This window comes from Hippocampus bargibanti, linkage group LG14 (assembly GCF_051943395.1).
Source record: "Hippocampus bargibanti isolate YZ-2025 linkage group LG14, ASM5194339v1, whole genome shotgun sequence".
NCBI classification, from domain to species: domain Eukaryota; kingdom Metazoa; phylum Chordata; class Actinopteri; order Syngnathiformes; family Syngnathidae; genus Hippocampus; species Hippocampus bargibanti.
The window spans coordinates 14,752,932-14,767,086 of NC_142747.1; the positions used below are offsets into that span (position 1 = coordinate 14,752,932).

The 14,155-nt window shown below is 40.3% G+C and overlaps 1 protein-coding gene across 1 annotated transcript in view; it reads left to right on the forward strand.

The window, feature by feature from the left end:
* The window catches only part of sik2b (salt-inducible kinase 2b), a 53,663-nt gene that overhangs the window by 12,170 nt on the left and 27,338 nt on the right, over positions 1-14,155 (forward strand). The window contains exons 3-4 of the mRNA XM_089014626.1: positions 596-659; positions 14,090-14,155. The exon at positions 14,090-14,155 is cut by the window's right edge and continues 96 nt beyond it. Coding sequence (XP_088870752.1) covers positions 596-659; positions 14,090-14,155 — 130 coding nt within the window. The remainder of the gene's footprint in view (positions 1-595; positions 660-14,089) is intronic.

The window sequence follows — 14,155 nt, forward strand, 5'->3', positions numbered from 1 at the left end:
CAGTAACATTGACATTACTGAACTAATTGTGTCCTCGTTGAAGTAAATAAAAACGTTAAATGTAAATACGGCACGACACTTCATGCCCTAATAATAGCCAAAAACCTGCCATTAAAGTTGATTGAAATATATTCTCTGCCTGATGAATAACCAGTTTCTAAATAGACCGACAAGAGATTCAACTCAAATGTGTTGTGAAACAATAATCCACTTCTTCCAAAAAAAATTCCTCACTCAATGAATTGGAAAGTGTAACAGATGGAAAATTGATCAGCAACAAAAAGAGTAGGATTTCGAGTGTGAATGTCTGGCTCACTGTGTCTGATTCAGCCTCCCCTCTCCAGATTTAATTCTGTTTGATCTCCTGAATGTTTCTGTTTCTAAATTGGGTCTCCTCCCACACAGCACCACATTGAGAGGAAGCACTGCGGTAGTTTTTCGAGTCTCATTCAGATATCTAGCTGTCCGCTTCATTTATTGTTTTCGTCATTCCTTGTGGATATGTTAATTCAGGAGTCTTGTCTTAGCATCAAAAACATATTTGTAAAGTCTAAGGTGTATGTTTCCATTAAAAACTGTCCTCTGGTCCTCTTAGGTGATGGAGACCAAGAACATGCTTTACCTGGTCACAGAATATGCCAAGAATGGGGAGATCTTCGGTGAGTTATCTTGTCAAACGCATTGTCAGCACAACCTTTGTGTCCCTCCCAGCTCAGTATCACCACATACTTTCCCTGTTGTGTGACTGTGGCATTTTAAACAAACAAACATCACCATTTTAGTCTGGACGCAACTCAGGGCCCTCGTACTGTTTCCGGACCTCCAGTCGTTATATGGTGAAATATGAGACCGAGGTCCTGATCACGTGAATGGAATAAACTTCTCACGGTTGCTTCGTGCAACGAGCATTTATTGGTGTTTTTCTTATTGCTTTTTTTCCGCACCCTTCTGCATGTCAACTTAGTTTATTGAAAATGAACTTTTCACAGCTGGAGACTGACATATGAGTGCTAATGCTTTTGTTCTTTTGCACATGCAGTACACAATAGTAATATAGAAATAAATAAAACCCCACCACCTGTTCAAACTGCATACACACTGACAACAAGATAATCGACAGTGTGACATCGGGGACATGCAATTTTAGTGGGTCGAGAAAAGTGAACAAAGGACACCCACACATTTTCTACAATCACTTGATTTTCTGAACTAGTAGGAATGTTCAGATGTTGTTATTAATAGTCTTTTACTACTTGGTAACACAACATCATCTTTAAACTATTTACTGCCAGACGATGTGCAAAAACATGTCCACTCCAGTGCCAGGGTTTTTGTCATTTTACATTCAAATTGCAGGACCCACATAATATTTAGTTTTAAGACTATATAAACATTCAGTACGGTATTAGAAACCTTAGACTCTCTTCTTACAACAGAAAAAATAGTTAATTCCTAAGTTATATGTGTCTGGAGTTGTCTGAACTTGAAATGGGGTCGGCTGTACAAAATACAATACAATAAATACATATTGATTTAGTACCTCTTTGAAGGTGTCAGATGTTTCGCTTCTTATCCAAGAAACTTCGTCAGCAAACTAAAGTCTTACTGGTAGTTTAGGCCCTATATATATATATATATATATATCTTCCTACTGTCCAGATATGGTGGTGCCGGACTCTGCTATGATAGGTCCCTGCTCTCAGGTTGGGGGAAGCAGAGGCCTACTCCCTGCAGCTGCTCCACTGATAGTTCCTATCGTTCTGACTAACGACTGGCCTGATTGCCCCACTTCGACCGGTATCACCTCATCAGTATTACTAATCATATGTTGCCTAAGCAGGCTATTGTATGAACGATCCAAATTGAACCTCACCCCACAAACCGGTTTAATGAAGGATTGCTCCACTGATAGTTCCTATCGTTCTGACTAACGACTGGCCTGATTGCCCCACTTCGACCGGTATCACCTCATCAGTATTACTAATCATATGTTGCCTAAGCAGGCTATTGTATGAACGATCCAAATTGAACCTCACCCCACCAAACCGGTTTAATGAAGGATTTAGTTGTTTTATGAAAATCGCTTCTTTTACTCCCCTTTCACACCATCTATGTTGTTTCGCTAAGATTTTAACCTCATTGTCGTCAAATGATTGATTTCTAGCTTTTAAGTGCATATGTACTGCCGATTTAGGCCCACTAGTATTATCCCTGCGATGTTGATAGTCTTTTTTTGAGAATTTGTTTAGTCTCCCCAATGTACTGCTCTTTACAATTTTCATTCTTACAATGTATTGAATAAACTACATTACTTTGGCAGCCTATCTTTTGGATGCACTAATTTTTGCCTTAAAGTGTTTATCGGTTTGAAATAAGTAGGAATTTTCTGTTGCCAAAGGACTCTTTGTAGTTTTCAGAAACTCCTGCAATGTAAGGTACTGCTACTCCTCTCCTTTTTGTATCTTCAGAATTTTTGGTTTCATTCCCTATTCTTTCTTTCTGACATTTGTTAAATGACCACTGAGGGTACCCACAGTTTGTGAGTGCTCTCCTGATATGTTTTGACTCCTTTTCTCTACCTTCAACACACTTGTTGGTATTAGTTTAGCCCTATGCTGGAGGGTTCTGATATCATTGACTGGTTCAATCGAATTATGAACTAAACTCAGACAATAAAGTGGTTGTTTATATTAAATGTTTGTATGGGGTCTTTTTCACAAAATCTAAGCCAGGAATTTGTTATTTTGAACAGAAGAACATGTCGTGAATTGCCTTCAACATTCTCCAGTCATTGAGTTTGTCACAACACGTGATCAAAATGCAATAGCTTCTAATATCTCAAGGCACTTTACACATAAGAATGTCAACAAGCGTCTTAGCACGAGAACACCAACAGAAAACACGGTGGTTAGTGTTGAGTGCACACAACTGCTGCTTCTCCAAAAGTAGCAACGTGTATTGTGAGAACAGTGACAAACAAAATGTTGCTGTCAGACAGAACCCTAAAACATCCAAACATGGTCAAATTATTTTTTTATTCCACAAATTTATACTAATCTATACTAATAAATATACCAATCGCATGCTCCCCATTTTATTCTGTAAATTATTATATTCTAACAAATCAACTAATCTGAGGTGCTGAAATTTTATTTATTTGTAGTACATGGACACGAACTGTGAACCGTGTATAATAATTCCACCAATTCTTGAATCCCTTGAGTCCGCAGAAGTCTCACACCATCATGACTCTGCAAAAGTCTCACTATTGTATCACTGTATCCTAATTTGGAAGTTTTATTAACACGCCTGAACATACTAGTTTGATTTTCAACACTTTTTTGAGGAGTAGGGGTAAATATTGATTGCTATAATGTTTTGTTGCAGAAGGAACAGCATCAGCCACAAATGCAAGTTTGTGTGCAGGTTTATTTTTGCTTTATGCTGTTTAGTCTATACCATCTACCCTTCCACTTCCACTCTTAGACCTTTGAAGCGAAATTTTGGAAAATGAGGCAACCACAGTCATTATCTTTGCGTTACGTTTTCTTTTGTCAAGCCTTAAAACATTTTTCTAGGTGTGTGGCCCATTCTGATCTGAAAAAAATACAAAAATGGCTGACATTATTTTGTACAAGTGAAGGGCACGGAAAAATCGATTAGATGAACTCATTATGAGAAGGTCACGATCCACATAATTTATTAACTTCACCTATTAGACTGTCTGAGAATGTATCAAACCTAAATCCAGACACAGTTGGCTTGAGAGGATTACTCAAGAGTCAACGTAATGGCTGTGTATGTGTCTGTGTGTGTATATGTGTGTATGGGTGTGCGTGTTTTTGAGGCCAGTGTTCCACTTGTGATGTTGACTCAGCAGCTGCCATTCCTGCACAGAGAGCGATGAAGCAGACAGCAAGAGAAGACAACCCCCCCCCCCCCCCCCCCAAATGGAATGCTGCAATAATGCCAAAAGACAGATATCCACATTGGCTTGTATGTCCAGATACAACTGCATCTCATTCTGACCGCGTCTCCCTGAAATAACCAATGACGGATGGTTATTTTGCATTGCACAGTCTGTACCAGTATATTTCCTCTTGGATTTTTGGTGGGAATTAGAAAGCCATCGTGTCCTGATTCCTCTGACCCCCTTGCTCTGATTGCACAATGGAATATTGTTATGCAAGAGCAAGTGTATATGTCATCATCGGTTGCAGCAGTGTCTGCTTTGATTCAGACAGGCAGATATAGACGGCATTGAAAGTGTTTTGACATTGGATTGTACAGTTATGCACCGTGAAACCAGAAAGGTCACACAAGTTTGTTTAAATCTCAAGACAAATGTCAGTTAAACACTTAAAGGACAACCGACGTCTCTGGACAAGTTGTGTCCATAATTTGTAAAATGGCTTCAAATGACTTCTACTGAGTGTATTTTACAAAGATTCCATCGCATATAGCTATATTTTACGTTTTAAGACTCGCGCTGAACATTCAGGAAGTTCAGGATTGAGTTGGTGACGAGTCCTCACGTTACGTCATGACAGGACCCCGCCCCTGACCGACAAAAAGACACACTGTAGCAGTCCTTCATCAAGTCAATGTATTTTGCTGTACTGTTTATCTGAAAACCTTGATGTTACATCCAAAAGCCGCCAGCAGAGGGAGTCCAAGCTCCATGAAAGGAATCTATCAGCCTGTGGAAATTCATTCCTCACTGGAGCTGGTCGCCATTTTTGGGTGCGACATTCCCCCCCCTGCCCGTTTGCCTCAAAATGACACAGAATAAATTCTTTAATCGATTGCAAACATGTATGCTTTCCTCTTCAGAACTATTTGAATCATATTGATAACTGGATGTCTAACAAGAAAGCATATTATCCGAATCTGAAGCCATTGTTTTTATTCTCCAGCAATGTAAAGACGTCTTGGCGTGACGTCACAAACTGGGGGCGGGACTTTCTGAAAATACCCAATTCGCAGCTCAATTTTTTGCACATTTTGGACACTAAGTCATTTTTATTGGTGTTTTGCATTTGAATAAAAATTTCATACTGCGTGTTTTGGGTATTTTAGATGCTATAAAACATTTTTCTGATGTCAGTTAAAAAACAAAAAAGTGACGTCGGTTGTCCTTTAAGAGCAATTATATTGAATGGGGAAAATATGCTCAGCGCGTGGATGTGAAATATATCTTTCGTGACAAGTCGTGGAACAATTTTTATATGCCCCATATGTGAAAGCTTAGCAAAATATCGCACAAACAGTTGGAGGTGGTTATGTTTTTGCTTTTCCGACGGGTGTGTGGACACCCTCTGTTCACAGGTGAACCGTGGTGTATGCTGCTCTTCAAGATATTTGAAAACCACTGGACAGATCAAACCTGGAAATTGGGTCAAATGCAAATATAGCAGCAGTCCAGTGAGTGGATGGATGTTTAATGAAAAAAGTAAGCAGAATAGAACAGATATGCATGTTGGGGACGTCTGCTTAAATTTGTTAAGGTGGTGGAGAAATGTAGGGCATGCATATTTAAGAAAGCACTACTGGCGTGATGAGGGGAGCGTTGAATCAGACAGAGAGCTCACTCACTCACACAGATCTCAGTTTGCCTGATAGGAAAGGAAGGAGACGTTGTTGCCTTCAAATAAATCCTATTTTTGATACTCCGCCCTATTTCCGTAAAGCAGCTCTTTTGTCCACTCTGTCATATCAGAGGGTCATTGGGATTGTTTGGACACCGGTGTCTTTTATGTTGACATGATTTAAAAAAATAATGAGAAATACTGTACAAAATGTTTTTCTTATATCTTGAAAGGTGAATCTGCATCTCATTCCATATTTCTGCAAAGACATAAACCTGTTTTTCATGATCGTATCTCTCTTATGTCTCTGTACACAAACAATTTCAAAAGACTGTTGCATAACCATATAGCACTACAGTGACAAATGTCAATTTGTTGAAAAAAAAAAGAAATACAGTAAAGTCTCGTTATATCGATATCGGTTATATCGATAGTACTGCTTATTACGATACTATTTCTATGAACGCAAGGAGAAAATGTACATGCCGCAGGATATCGGATATATCGATATTCCGGTTATATCGATATTTTTTCCGAGTCCCGAGAATATCCATATAACGAGACTTTACTGTATATATATATATATACAGTAAAGTCTCGTTATATCGATATCGGATATATCGATAGTCCCGGTTATATCGATACTATTTCTATGCACGCACGGAGAAAATTACATGCAAACAGGGTCGGATGTATCGATAGTCCCGGTTATATCGATATTTTTTCGGACTCCCTTGAATATCGATATAACGAGACTTTACTGTATATATATATATATATATATATATATATATATATATATATATATATATATATATATATATATATATATATATATATATACGAAAGTGTACGCTCAGTGGCAGGGTTCTAACAGCAGAGCAGACCCTCCAAGGCTGGAAACTGAAAGATACTGGAAAGGCATATGGGAGAAGGAGGTCACACATAACAGCACTGCACAATGGCTGGTGACTCTGAAAGAGGAGCACAGCAACCTCCCTGAACAGAATCCAGTTCCCATCACAGCGGCAGACATACAAGAAAGAGTTTCAGGTATGAAAAACTGGACGGCACCAGGCCCGTATATGGTCCACACCTACTGGCTAAAGAAACTCACAGCACTCACGAGCGCCTAGCAGCATATATGAACCAGTTGCTGATGGATGGGACTCACTCAGGATGGCTAACCGAAGGGCGAACAATCCTAATCATGAAGGATTCCTCAAAGGGTGCAGTTCCTTCCAACTATCGGCCAATAACCTGTCTTTCCACAACATGGAAGCTCATGTCAGGCCTCATTGCGGCTAAGATAAGTGGATACATGGATCAATACATGAGCAAAGCACAGAAAGGCATTGGTAGAGATACTAGAGGTGCCAAACATCAGCCGCACAAGACTGCAGATCCCGACATACCAACCTGTGCACAGCCTGGATTGATTACAAGATAGCATATGACTCAATGCCACACACATGGATCACTGAATGCTTAGAGTTGTATAAGGTCAACAGGACTCTGAGAGCCTTCGTTGCAAACTCGATGAGGATGTGGAAAACCACACTTGAAGCCAATGGTAAGCCACTAACACAAGTGTCCATCAAATGTGGCATATACCAAGGTGATGAACTCTCCCCACTGCTGTTCAGCCAAATAATCGCCAAGACAGGCTATGGATACTGCCTCAGAAATTGAGCTACAATCAGTCACCTCCTCTACATGGATGACATAAAGCTGTATGCTAAAAGCGAAAGGGACATAGTCTCCATGATCCACACAACCAGGATCTACAGCTGTGACATCGGGATGTCATTCGGGCTGAGGAAATGTAGTTGGATGGTGACTAAGAGGGGCAAGGTAGTCCACACTGAAGGGGTCTCACTCCCTGAAGGAACAATAGCAGACATTGAAAATGGCTACAAGTACCTCGGTATACCACAGGCCAATGGCAACCTCGAACTAGCAACAAGGAAAGCGGCTACGACCAAATACCTCCAGCGGGTGAGGCAAGTCCTAAGAAGCCAGTTCAATGTCAAGAACAAGACCTGGGCAATAAACAGCTATGCCCTGCCAGTGATCAGATACCCTGCAGGAATAATAAGGTTGCCAAAGGAAGAGATTCAGACCACGGATGTTAGGACCCGAAAACTCCTCACCATGCATGGAGGGTTCCATCCCATGTCCAGCACCCTGAGACTGTACATAAGCTGTAAGGAAGGAGGTCGGGGACTAGTGAGTGTGAGAGCCACTGTCCAGGATGAAACATCCAAGCTCAATGAATACATCAAAGAGAAGGCTCCAACGGATGATGTACTCAGAGAATGTCTCAGTCAATGGGGAACAGAGGATGAGGTGCTGGAAGAGGGACAATCATGGTAGGAAAAGCCCCTACACAGGATGTACCACCGAACCATAACTGAAGTGGCTGATCTCAAGAAGTCCTATCAGTGGCTAGAGAGGGCTGGCCTAAATGACAGCACAGAGGCACTCATCCTGGCTGCTCAAGAACAGGCCCTGAACACCACAGCCATAGAGGCACGGATATACCACACCAGGCAAGACCCAAGGTGTAGGTTGTGCAAAGAGGCACCTGAGACAATCCAACACATAACTGCAGAGTGTAAGATGCTGGCAAGGAAAGCCTATATGGAGCGCCATAACCAGGTGGCTGGCATAGTCTGCCGAAACATCTGTGCGGAGTATGGACTGGAAACCCCAAGGACAAAATGGGAAACACCTCCCAATGTAGTAGAGAATGACCGAGCAAAGATCCTGTGGGACTTCCAGATACTGACTGTCAAGATAGTAATGGCCAACCAACCAGATATCGTGGTCATAGAGGGCAAAGGAAAGCCGTTGTCGTTGATGTAGCGGTCCTGAGTGATGGAAACATCAGAAAGAAGGAACACGAGAAAATTGAGAAATACCAAGGGCTCAGAGAGTAGCTGGAGAGTGCCTGGAAGGTAAAGATGACAGTCGTGCCTGTGGTGGTGGGAGCACTCGGGGTAGTGACCCCCAAACTCGACGAGTGGCTGCAACAGATCCCGGGAACAACATCAGATATCTTGGTCCAGAAAAGCGGGAACAGCACGGATACTGCGCAGAACCCTCAAGCTTCCTAGCCTCTGCTAGAGGACCCGAGCTAAAACACACACACACACACACACACACACACACACACACACACACACACACACACACACACACACACACACACACACACACACAGTGGATAACAAAGGCTATGTTTGACCGATCACAAAGGAGCCATGAACAGGACTCATTGTGACATGATCAGCGAAATTCAAATTTACACGCTATACAAATTAGATTTCAAGGACGAATCTTATCTACATACTGACCAACATGGATGCATCATGGTTTGATCTGCGAAATGTCGGGACATTCCACATAGTTGCAAAATCAAAAATGTGTACATGCATATCTCATTTATTTGAAGTATAGACCAAATAGGTCAAAGCCGATAAATGACTAATCCTCGTGTACTGGAAAAAAAATCTCTTTTTTTTAAGACACTGATTGCATGGGAATGATCCAGAAAATCTCATCTGGAAGATCTTTCAGCAGCAGGCAGTCAAGTGATCACAGATTAGCTTTCAGACCAGTGAAAAGTTGAAAAACAAACAAACAGTCTGATGTTTGACCTCAGCTACCTCAAATGACTTGTATCAGTGTCATCAGAGTGGATCTTTTTTGGAGTAGTAAATTTGTTTGATGAGGTTTATTTGAAAATCGCACCGAGTGGCAACGGAACTGGCCTGTTTCAAGCAACTGACCTTTTACTCCCTGACATACCGTCTAAAATCAAAAGCAGTGTTTCTCAGACATTCAATAATATCTGAACGTGTTGGTGAAGTTATCAAATTCTCTTTGGGTGTGCACCCCTCTTCGTGTTGGCTTGAGGCGATAAATTAAAAGTCCTTTATTTCAATGATTCTAAGCACCTTGCACAGCAGTTAAAGTGGCAGCTGGGTCAGACATTCAAATTTAAAGCTTTTATTGAGTAAATCTTATCAATAAATCAGATGTAATATAAACCTAAAAGTATGTGGAATAATGTCAAGATTTAATAACGCAAGATGATGCCCATGAACCTGGGATGACTGTATAGACCAGGGGTCGGGAACCTTTTTGACTAAGAGAGCCATAAAAGTAAAATATTTAGAAATGTTTTTCAGTGAGAGCCACACGCACGCGCGCGCGCACATACAAACGCTCGCGTGCGCGCGCACACACACACGCGCGCACGGCCACTTTTCAACAAAAATATCAGAATGTATTATTTAAAATAACTTTGTCATAGTACTCACCGTTAACATGAATGGTTTTCCGTTCCTTGTGATTGGTAAAAATCCAGACAAACGATCGGAATGAAATTCAATTTGCCGGTCCAGAGGCGGAGTTACTGCTAGCTAGCCTGCACACGGCTCATAAACTTCCAGACTTGCTATCTGCAATCTACTTCTCGCAGAAGTATGTTGATGCTAACGTTAACATGGGGCTTGTTAAAATGTCACTGACATTCGACTGTTTCATCGATTGTATTGTTTCATTGCAAATTAAAATCAGAACATTTTCATTCACGCTGAAGTGCACTAGTTGGGCTCATTTAAAGGGCCGTTTACCTCTTTCAACATGACGGCCACTATCATCCAATCAAAATGGCGCTTTCGGTCATTCTAGGTCAGTGTCATCCAATTAAAATTGTGCTTTCCGCCAACTGCAGCCCCAACGGGAAATTAACGGCGAAAAAACGATAATATGTATTTAGTTTTATCAGCGAGCCATATGCAATCATCAAAAGAGCCATATATGGCTCGCGAACCATAGGTTCCCGACCCCTGGTATAGACTAATAGAGCTCTAAATTTACAGCAGTGAACTATCATCGCCAGGCTGGAATAGGATTTAGATACTCAAACATATGTAGGAGCAAATCTTTCATGAGAGGCTTTTTGTTAAATTGACATTGTTTTTTTTAACTTGTTGTTCGAGAGGATGCCCTGAGTACCAAGATGACTAGACACAATAACAATGCAAGTTTCAAAGCGTTGAAATATTTTTAAACAGATGTCGTCTCAAACGATTATCAAAATAAGAATTTAATTTAGAAACAGAGATTAGGGTGTTTGCCCTGTCTTCCACACCCGCTGACTTTCTACTGCTCTTTCCACTGCAGTGCGAACTGAAGTTAGGCCAAGCTTTAAGCCTGCAGTCTTCCCTGTAGGCATGCTGTTTGTCCCAACCAAACCTGAGCAGCTGTTAAGAGACTCAGTTCCTCAGCCAGCTCTTTGGCAATGCAGAGCCACTGTTGACCTGTTCCATAATACGCCCAAGATTCATGCTTGTTCTGTTGAGTTCTTCTCCCTGCCCAGCATTGTCTTTCGGATTACTCAAACTCTTTGATTTTGACTCGGTTTGGGTACTCATTGTCAATGTAACGGACCGGTGATTCGGAATGTCTTGTTCGGTTTGAGTTCACTATATGTATTGCTCAATTGGTAACAAAAGCTTTTTACAGTCAAGAGTAAAATCTCTGATTGGACATTTTGTAGGTTATTTGAAATATCCTGGGACAGTGTAAGATTCCCGATGTCGTTTGTCTCCCTATTTAGGTCATATACCAATGAGTTTGGAGTAAAGATTACGAACAGAAAAGACTGTGATATTGATATTAGCCGAGAATATCGTCAGGTTTACCAAATAGACATTTATTAAATTGAAAACAAGAGGCAGCCTAGCGGTCTTTTCATCTCGAGTGGAGAACTTTATTTGCATGATAAAAGTTCTCTCCACTATTTCCACAGCTCCTCTACTTATTTAGTTCACAGTGTATGTCTGTCTGAATTATTAAGTTATTATTCATTTACTTTGATAATATTTATTCATTATATTCCGTCGTTATGAGAATATGTATTTATGACATTCTTGTTGTGATGATTGACTGATTGTACAAAATAGTTACTTGCAAGGGGTCAGTTTAGGTGTGACCTCAAATGCACAACTTGACTGCAGAGTGCGAACCACAGACAAGGGATATTGACGTCAGACCTAAAGCTCACATGCACAAGAGAAGAGCGCGGAGACCGCGGATAAGGAATATTGATGGACAAGTGACTTTATCCTGAATGAACATGTATGAGATGATGCAAGTACACATTAGTAAATAAGTACACTGTGTTTTATCATACGCGGTGTACATTGTGTGTTATCAGATGTCTGTGAACCAAATAAGTAGTGGAGCTGTCAAAGGATTGGCAGAACTTGTATTCACGAAATAGAGTTCTCCTCACGAGATGAAAAAACTACAAAAGTGCCTCTTTCTTTCATTTATGCATAAATGTCTACTTGGTGAACCTGACAGTATCTGATAACACACAAACATCTGTCTACTATTGTGTCCTTGCACCACCTCACACATGCTCACCAAGGGTAAAGTCACCTGCCCATCAACATTCCCTATCCACGGTCTTCACGCTCCTCTCTCTCGCATGTGAGCTCTGGGATCTGACGTCAATGTCCCTTATCTGTGGTTCGCACTCTGCAGTCAAGTTGTCCATTTGAGGTCATACCCAATCTGGCCTCTTCCAAGTATCTCCATCTTGTATTGTTATGCATTGCAGGCAGTCAATCATCTAGAATATAGTGAATACATCCTATCACAGAAAAGGAATACTGGATAGTAAATACATATTATCACAGCAAATATAATAACTTCTAAAATAATTTTGACAAATATTAATTTAATACACAATTGAACAGTATATATATATATATATATATATATATATATATATATATATATATATATATATATATATATATATATATATGTGTGTGTGTGTGTGTGTGTGTGTGTGTGTGTGTGTGTGTGTGTGTGTGTGTGTGTGTGTGTGTGTGTGTGTGTGTGTGTGTGTGTGTGTGTGTGTGTGTGTCTCCCTACCGTGAGAAATGCTTGAACTATCCAAATGAGTGACACATAATTAGTCTAAAGCTGTGTTCATTTAGGACAATCGTATTGATGGAGACAAAAGGCACATCAGTAAAATACAGAGGGCAAAAGTGATAACTTCAAGAGTGGGCGTTTATCGAGTTGAACTTACCTCAAGTTTCAGTGAATCTGTATATCCGAGTGCTACCTTGATAACCAGAGATGGAATGAACACTTGACGCTGAGCGATCAACTTTGCTTTGATCATAATCCCAAAAGATCATGAAGGAATTATGTTTCTTCATCGACCTGTTCTCTTGGACCTCTTTGGCACATTCCTCTCTGTGGTGTTTCTTTTGATTAGCAGCTTTGTATGAAAATATAAGCGCTGCCCTGGTCACTGAATGGCGTCTTCTTTGGAATGTACCAGCTACCATCTAATCAATAGCCTTTTTTTCTGTGTACAGTGATACCTCTACTTACAAATGCCTCTTCATATGAACATTTCAGGTTACGAAACACCTCAAAATGTTGGCTCTTCGTTTAAAATGAGTTTTTGAGGTACGAATGATAAAAATAAAGGATGGCCAGTTACTAGCACCTCAGAGTTTCCTGAAAGCAACATACTTATAGCTGCTCTGCCATTGGATTTTACCCAGCATCATCCTGGCATCTCATTGGCTAAGATGTACTTCTAACAACTGTGTCCATGCTTGTAAATAGATGTGTTCAAATGGCCATTGTTTTTATTCTTTATTCTATTCTGTCATTAATTGTGCAACGATCTAATTTTAACGTGTATTTGTGACATTGTGATTCACTTTACAAAACATTTCTGGATGAATTTTGGTGGGCATGGAATAAATTAGGGCATTTACATGGAAGATGTATTTCTACTTACAAACTTTTCTTGTTAAGACATTTCTTCCAGAACCAATTTCATGAGTAGAGGTACAACTATATTTGTATGACAATATGTGTAATAACATGTTTTTTACATCGTGTGATGTATTTTATTTATTTTAAATGAACATGTCCTTCATTGATAATTTGACTGCGATTGACTTGTCAAACCTGTAGGATTTGTATCAGTTTAATATCATCAAACCGTTTAGAGCTGCTGGAATTTGGGATGTTGACTTCCTGGAACGAACCACCCCTCTGTCGGTTAGAATGCTCCAACGGAATAAATATCACCCATGACAACATTTCAGTTCATTGATGCCTTTACTTACTTTTACTTTACTCAGCTACTCCTCCAATGAAGTAAATACATTGTTTGCCTTCGTCTCACAGCTGTAGTATCCGTTCATTTATTCTGACAAAGTGTTACTGGATAAAAGAAAATGCTTCGACTGGACAAAGTATGCTGTGATTTAACACATCCATAAACGGGACTTGGCAGATTGCCTGCACGTCACAATAAATTAGACTAAAAACAGATCCAGCATCATAGAGTGACTTGGTCGGTCGAATACTTTGGTTTGTGTTTGTAATGCATGCAGTCATTGCTTATTACAATTCTCACAATTTATCTCTCTGTTTGCCTGCAGACTATCTGGCTAAGCACGGCCGACTGAGTGAGATGGAGGCCAGGAGGAAGTTCTGGCAGATCTTGT